At 33.6% G+C, this 8,374-nt stretch overlaps 1 protein-coding gene across 9 annotated transcripts in view; it reads left to right on the top strand.

Moving 5' to 3' along the window:
• POT1 (protection of telomeres 1) overlaps positions 1-8,120 on the top strand; it is a 94,659-nt gene extending 86,539 nt beyond the window's left edge. For all 9 annotated transcript variants that reach the window (XM_013985634.3, XM_085004735.1, XM_085004733.1 and 6 more), the window contains 4 exon segments: positions 1,356-1,444; positions 3,214-3,305; positions 3,984-4,089; positions 6,106-8,120. In XM_013985634.3, coding sequence (XP_013841088.2) covers positions 1,356-1,444; positions 3,214-3,305; positions 3,984-4,089; positions 6,106-6,218 — 400 coding nt within the window. In that variant the 3' untranslated portion in view covers positions 6,219-8,120.
• The last annotated feature ends 254 nt before the right edge of the window (positions 8,121-8,374 follow it).

The raw sequence follows: 8,374 nt of genomic DNA on the forward strand, positions 1-8,374 counted from the left end.
ATTTTTGCCCTCAGGTTTATTTTTTTCTCATATTTTTATTACTATATTTCAGTTATTTTGGTTGGTAATTGCAAGGTATATTTTATTCTCATCCTGTTGCTTTTATGTTTCTTTGTTTTTATATTTTAGTAAGTCTCATAAATAAATACTTGCAACTAAGTTTAGTTTTTTAAAATAAGTGAGTTTAAAATATGTTAATTTTGAAATATTTAGGTTTTATTTCTACATTTCATCTTGTTTTCTACTTACCCCACTATTATTGCTGCCCTTCCCCTCTTTTTGGTTATTATTTTTATTTCTTTCTCCAGTCTTCTTTTGGATTAATTTATAAAAGTGTTACTATTTTTCTCCTTTTCCTCTTTTTTTTTTTTTACTTTGGATGTAATGAATTCTCTAATTTCTACTTACGCCCCTAACTTTTAATTTGTCGTTAGTTTTTGTAGTTTGTATACTTGCTTTATCACCAAAGTTTTATCGCAGCCTTTTTTTAAGGCAACAATACTCCTCATTCAGTTACTCTCTTTTCTCTTACAACTTTTGTGTATTTGAAGAGTGGAAGGGGGTGACATGTAATATAGTTACCATCTGTTTTTCCTCAGATTGCAAGTACGCATGAACCTTTTGAATGTTGATTTTTCTATTTTTATTCAAGCTTATTTTCTTTCCTTTTTTGTTATAGTTAATTCTTTTTTTATTTAAGTATAGATTGATATTTTATCCACACTTATTTTCTTATCAACATCTCCTAGGTATTAATATATATAATAAAAAGTAAATTGCTTGTACTTAAAATTCGTTTGTAAGCAAAGCAAAATGCCTATACTAAATAATGTGCAATTTTAGTATATTGTGTAGTTTTAGATTGATTTGTATTACAAAGGGTAACTGTAGTATTAGGCATCATGAATTGTGAACTTTAAATATGTGCTAGTACTGACTTCTTTAGTTGGAATAACTTTCTCCTGTTGGCTATATTTATAAATTTAAGACCTTGGTGATTACATATTGTTGACAGAGCTGTAAAATGGGACCAGTCTTTAGAAGTTGTATCTTTAAACTTTCTGGTTTTACCAAATAAGGGAATTAGCCAAATTAATGAAGTCTTCACCTGGAACCTCTTTCATTGTCAATTTAGAGTTATTTATTCTGAACCATACTGTTTTTTGATTGCTTCTAAAGAACCTCATTTTTTAATAATTCTGTTTGTAATATACATATTTTAATACAGGAGATGCAATGGTCTTTTGTTTACTAATATACTTTTTAAACTATGCATGCTTGAAGATCAAAAATATTATAATAATTAAATGAGTTGTAATAATTATAAGTTATTTTAATGTTTTCATTAATTTCAGATGTAAACAGTGTTCTCATTTGAGATCAATTCAAAATCTAAATTCCTTGGCTGATAAAACAACGTGGATTCCTTCTTCTGTGGCAGAAGGTTAGCTAAGATTCTGTCCTTTGATTGAAATTGTCTTTGTCTAAGGTGATCTCATTGATTATATTTCAATATTTGCAGATATAGCAAAGCCAAAGCAAAGGCTGAGCTAAATAAAGTTTAATTTTTCTTAAGCAAAACCATTCAGTGCGGTCACAACAAAAGTGTAAAGTAACTGTTTAGGAGTTCCCATTGTGGCTCAGTGGTTAACAAACCCAACTAGTATCCATGAGGATGCAGGTTCAATCCCTGGCCTTGCTCAGTGGGTGAAGGATCTGGCATTGCTGTGAGCTGTGGCGTAGGTTGTAGACACGGCTCAGCTATGGCGTTGCTGTAGCAGCTACAGCTGCGATTAGATCCCTAGCCTGGGAACTTCCACATGCTGTGAGTGTGGCCTTAAAATTTAATGACAAAAAAGACAAAAAAGTAAATGTTTAAAATACTTGAAAACTTTTTAAATTATTACATTTATTTTTAATATTTTTATTATTTAAATATTTTTGATTATTACATTTTAATATTCAGTAATTTTAGTATTAATCATTAATTGTAAATACAACTTGTGAAAAATCTCTCCATTTCATAGTATTTTGGGTTTTAAAAGAGTTTTGGAGATAGCTATTATAATTTTACCCAATACAAGTCTTTAGCTGGAATAGCAGGTTTCTTTTTATATCACATTATTAACTGTGGTCATCCAGCTTTGGCTTAAAACTCTTCGGTGAGTGGGAACTCATTATGTGGTAAAGTAATATATCTCTTAATTATAACAGTACTTAAAATTGAGGCAGAATCATTTTAACCTATCATTTTAACTGGGCCACATTCTATCTGGTAGAATTAGAGCACATCTGTTCCCAGTTCTATAGGATCAACAGACTGTACATTTGAAGAAAATCTGTCAAGCCTTCATTGTGTCTTTATTTCTCCAAGCAGGTGCCCTCACTTCCTTTGGTACTTTCCCTCATTCCTTACTGTTTTATTTCTCCTCTTCAATAAACATTCCATTTTATCAATACTCTTCTCAAAGTTTGGCACTCAGTGCTGGAGACAGGCTTGAAGATGTTGGCCAGTATAAAATATGAAGAAATCCTTTATTCCCCTAAAATTGGACACTGCTCTTACATGCCTAAAATTTTTATTATATAGATACTTGTATATTTGCCTTTGTTTTCTTTTTCTTTTAATACACCTCTATTGATACTGCTAACTCATTTTTTTCTTGTGGTCCAGTGAAATTCCAGGTTATTTTTTCCTGAGCTTCTTGCTGGGTACTTCAAGTTTGGTTTCCTTAATCTGTTCTTAATATAGCTCTTTGTTTGCTTGTGTGGTCCCTCAGGGTAGGTTTTATCCTTCTTGGTTTTAGCTCACAGTTTATGCCTGTTGAGACCTTTTGGATCTTAAAAATCAATTCCTCTGTATTAACAATTTTTCTCATGTCTGTATGCCCTAATTCATTTCCGTATGCCCTAATTAATTCTTCTTGCTTGCCTCTTTTGTTAGTCCTATTTGAATATGGATTCCACAAAAAGATGCAGTTGTCCATGACTCATTGTCCCTACACAGATGTTGTATAATGTCCCAAAATGACCCTTTGAAAATGACCTTAATATATTGGTATTAGAGAACAAAAAATATATGTAGAGGTTATTTTTAACTCTCTTAAATTTAGTAAACAAAATTAACAGATATGTAATATTAAATAATTTTTTATTTACTTTGATTATAAAGAATAGGAAATTCATATGGTTTCAACTTTTTTCCTTCATTAGTACTGGGTATTGTACCCCTACAACATGTGTTTGTGATGACATTTACTCTTGACGATGGAACAGGAGTACTGGAAGCTTATCTCATGGATTCTGTAAGTAAACCTAACTTTTAAACTTAACACTTACACATTTGTTTTACTGTCAATATATGTGCTGTCAAGAGAAAAGTAAGCCTCACTATATTCTAATCAATATTCTTACTGTTAAGTCTAAAACAGTTCAACTGAGTTTTATGTATATATCTCACAGCTTGACTTGTGGTTGCCAAGGAGGAGGGGAAGAGAATGGACTGGGAATCTGGGATTAATAGATGCAAACTATTGCCTTTGGAATGGATAAGCAATGAGATCCTGCTGTATAGCACTGGGAACTATATCTGGTCACTTATGATGGATCACGATGGAGGATAATATGAGAAAAACAATGTGTATATGTATGTGTGATAGGGTCACTTTGCTGTACAGCAGAAAATTGACAGAACACTAAATCAACTATAATGGAAAAAATAAAAATCATTTAAAAAAAATCAAAGCTGTCTTTAGATTAAAGTAGTAAATCAGATTTTAGAGTTTATGAATCCTACAATCTTTGTAGGGTTAAATCATCTAAATTATTAGTTTATGAATCCTACAATCTTTGTAGGGTTAAATCATCTAAATTATTTGAATTAGATAATATTCACATACTTTCATATTAATGATAATTTCTGAAGACAATAAATATTATTTCTTTGTTTCTTGTTTTTTCCTTGTTTCTTCTTTTATTTTAAGGAAAAATTCTTCCAGATTCCAGCATCAGAAGTCCTACTCAGTGATAACCTTCAGGAAATTATGGATATGATTATGGATATGTTTTGTCCTACAGGAGCAAAAATTGGTAGGCAGTAATATTTTAACAATCCCGTTAATCTTTTTCTTGAAATAGCACCTAGCCTGTGACTAATGTGTGGACTTTTAGAGGTATAAATACATGGAAATATGAATCCAAATAAACTACTAAGTAGTGACTGCTTGGTTATACTGTGTGATCTACCTATTGATGAAGACAGTGGAGGGATAAAGTTGGTGCGAATCATAATTCCTGAATTGTAAAGTTTTTTTAATATTTTGAATCTAACAGGGGGAGGCAGTTTTGATCACATGCAATTTGATACTGTTTATGCATACAGACATTATAGTTGAAATTAAATCAACAGGGGTGAAATTTTAATAAGAAAAATTTCCTATAATAAACTCTGTTTAGCTAGTTTAATCCATGGATAAATTGTCTCTTCAGTATAAACTAGTTTCAGGTTTTAGATGTTTTTATTTTACTTAATATTTTTGTCAGCTTTAGTTGTTTTCTGTGTTACATTTGTGATTCATCAGCTCATCTTCAGGTCAAATTTTTTTGTTTTGTTTTGGGGGCGTTTTTTGGAGCAGAGAAAGGTTACCTGTAGGACCAAGCAAGGAGAACTCGTAGCTCGTGCTCAAAAAACCCCCAAACTCCCAGGTCAAATTGTATTGATTACAACTACTGCCACTGAGTTTTCCTTTTATGGCTATTATTTCTCTTTGCATTGAAACTTGCAGATCTAAATCATTTTAAGACAGTTTGATGACTTCACACAATTTTTTATCAGTAACAGATTTTACCAGCTGCAGATTTAGCTGTTGTCAGTTTAACTTTTATGGGTTATTTATTATTTTATTTTATTTATGCTTTTTTAGCGCCGCAGGCATGACATGATTTTTTTTTTTTTTTTTTTTTTGGCTTTTTAGGGCCACACTCACAGTATATAGAGGTTACCAGGCTCTATAAGGGTCTATATAGGGGTTACCACGCTGGTAGGGGTCAAATCGGAGCTGTAGCTGCCAGCCTACGCCACAGCCATAGCAATGTAGTATCCAAGACACATATGCAACCTACACCACAGCTCATGACAACGCCAGATCCTTAACCCACTGAGCCAGGCCAGGGATCGAACCTGCAACTTCATGATACTAGTCAGATTTGTTTCTGCTATACCACAATGGGAACTCCTCCATATGGGCTATTTAAAATCAGACTTTTCCCCCCCAGTCAGTCTTTGCATTTTATAACAATTCCAAAAAGATAGTTTTTGTACATCCATAACTAAGTCTAACATACACTTTTGTTTGATTCAGTTTCAATTTTTGTTGGCTATTTGGATTCTTTTGGTTGGATTTCTGGAAATAAAACTGCGATATCTAAAGGCATAGGCTGGTAGGCTTTTGATACATACTGCCAGATTGCTTTTCAGAACAGTTTTTGCCTATGTATGGTCCTACCAGCCGTGTAGGAGACTGCCTGTCTTGCTTGACACTTGCTGGTATTGAGCACTCCATTAAATGTCTTTCAGATTCAGTCTTGAAGAAATATTAACAGATTGTTCTAGGAATTATAAATTTATTGTGCTCATGACCAAAGCTTGGAAATGGCCTCTGTAGCTGCCAGCATTACCTGGACTCAGTACCTGGTACCTGGGGGGAGTTTCAGCTAGATACATGAAAGGGTAGCTGGTTTCTTTGCAGTCAGCCTAAGAAAGCAGAACAAGGGAGGTCAGTAAGTAATCAGCAGAAAACAAAGGAGTAAAAGTTGGAAGTGATTTGGATTACTGCCTTTGCTATCAAACATTTTGAAAACCCCACATTTAATTACTTTTTCCGGTTGTTGGGAAAAAATTCAAATTAGAATTGCAAAACAATAACATGCATCCAGTGTATATGTGGAAGAACAGATGATTTTAAATTTGGTGAGTGTATTTATTTACTTTTCAAGCTAAATTAAATATGTTAATTTCACTAGCTTAGCATTATGCTTCAATACATATTTCAGAGTTATTTGTTTAGTTTTAATACTTAAAATAGCCTGTCTTTTTTTGATTTGTAGATGCATATCCATGGTTGGAATGCTTCATCAAGTCGTATAATGTCACAAGTGGAACGGAGCAGCAAATTTGCTATCAGATTTTTGACACCACAGTTGCAGAAGATCTTATCTAATTTTGACATTCAACTTAGCATATGTAAAATACTGTAATTTTAGAAAACATTACTATTTTCTATGAGATTGTTATAACACATGGAATAAAAATTTAGCTCTATAGTTTATTTTCCATTTTAACCAGTACTTAAAAACTTTTTTGACAAATAGGCATTGTGTTATCTTAACACCCTCTTGTAAGTTAAAAATGTTCCTGTTGCACAGAATGTCCAGTATGATGGCCATGAGGGGTATAAAAGAGAGACATCAAATAAGTAAGGACTGCATTTTCATTAACTCTTTGCAGTCCTTGAGGAGAAGGTATTTTGTTACCCTACCCTAAAAATCACTTTCCCTGTTGGTTTTTCCATGTCTCTGTCACTGATTTGTCTGCCATCCACCATCCCTGGGGGTTCAAAATTTTTCTGTCCTGATTTTTATATCCGTAGCATGGATTATTTTAGCCTGCATATGAGATGAGAAAATGTCCTTACCTTAAATCTTCCACTTTTACTGGGTACAAGGATTTGTTTTGTTTTGTTTTGTTTTCATACAAGAGGATCTGCTTAAACAAGTACCCCTTGAAGAAGTGTTTGTCTCAGTGAGCTACACTGTGCTGGAAAGAGTGATTTTTCTTTGAGTGGAAGTGGCAGAATTGCCTCCTTTAAGGGCTGATATTGACCAATTAAGGCTAAACCCATTTTTTTCAGACTGGAATTATGTGTGTGTTTGTTTCAACACATGATGTGAGAAGTTATTCTGTTCCACCTCAGCTTAATCAAGTGGTCTGATTTGCAATGTTAGTGACTTATTTATGTAACCCTTTTCGTTAGAGTCTTATGTAAAATATATTTCAGGTTGAACACTGAATGAGAGGTTAACTCAGTATGATAGTCGGCATTTTACCTGACAGTATTCATCAAATTTAAAATCATGAATATTCATTTTTATGCAAATGCTTCTATATATTTGTATATATGTATAGATTTATGTATGTTATTTGCTAAAGTCTGAGAGGTACAGATCTACTTAGTTCAATATAAGTAAAGAATGAATAAATGCGCACATTTCAACTCTTTCATTTATTTGCCCTATATTGAGCTGAGGCAAGATTTGAGGGGAAGAATCAAAGCAGGTATGTAAATATTGCAGATACTTAGGACCGTCTGTATACCAGGTGCTGTGCTAAGTAAGCACTTGATGTATATTTTGGTTTCAAAACAACCATTTTCCTGAGAAGAAAACTGAGGCTTTATAGGTGAGTTGCCTTGACTAAACGCATACAAATTATTCAGTGCCAGGCAGCATTTGAATTCAGGTAATCTCTGCTCAGAAGCTGCACTGTTGACCACATCAAGATTCTGTAGCAAAAGCTAGTATCATGGGGTGTTCTGCAAATGAGTTCTGCCTTAAATATCTGAAGTAACATTGGAAAGAGAGTCAATGATGTGTTCTCTTATTCTAACCAAAAGACTTTTTCACACCTTCCTGGCAAACAGGATTGACTATATGATTTTCTCTGCTCATAGTAACACTAAATTCTAGTTCCTGAGTATATTAGCACATCTCCAGACCTAACTACCCATCTCCCCCATTATTGAATTATCAGCTTGTTTGTGACAGTGAAAGAGACTGACGATGCTGTTTTGGAGATGTAAACTCTTGGTTCAAAACATATTCAAGGCAAAACTTTTAAGATCCCTACTATTGAACAGGTATGTCTCCATATCCATGGTATGCCAGGAATGCTAAAGTGAGACATTTTCTCTTAGGGAAGCACCCAGCCTGGGAGAATAGGAGTTAAGAGGTGCAGGGGACACTGCACTGTGTCAGCCTCCCTAAAAATTCTTCCTATGAATTTTCATGATTTCTCTTTTTCTTTGTTTTGTTTTTATTTTAAATAAACCCCTACATTGTCCTCATTTGTTTGGTTTTCTAACTTCTCTGTTTTGAACAAGAAGAATTCGTCAACCTCTAGTGTTTATCCAGTGGTGGTGTGTGTGCCTTACCCAAATCGGAAACCCAAATTTTAGGGCAATTCTGTTTCTGGAGCAGCAACTAGACCCTAGTTCTTTATGCCCAGATTTGAGCCCTGTGTCCTTTGTTGTCCTTGTGATTAGTGGTAGAATCTTCGTGTCAGATTTAAAGTTACATAAATTTAAGAATGTAGCTTGTG

Source organism: Sus scrofa, chromosome 18 (genome assembly GCF_054392235.1).
Source record: "Sus scrofa isolate SSC_HxYL_T2T_F1_AM1 chromosome 18, Sscrofa_HxYL_maternal_Yorkshire_Landrace_v2.0, whole genome shotgun sequence".
NCBI lineage: Eukaryota > Metazoa > Chordata > Mammalia > Artiodactyla > Suidae > Sus > Sus scrofa.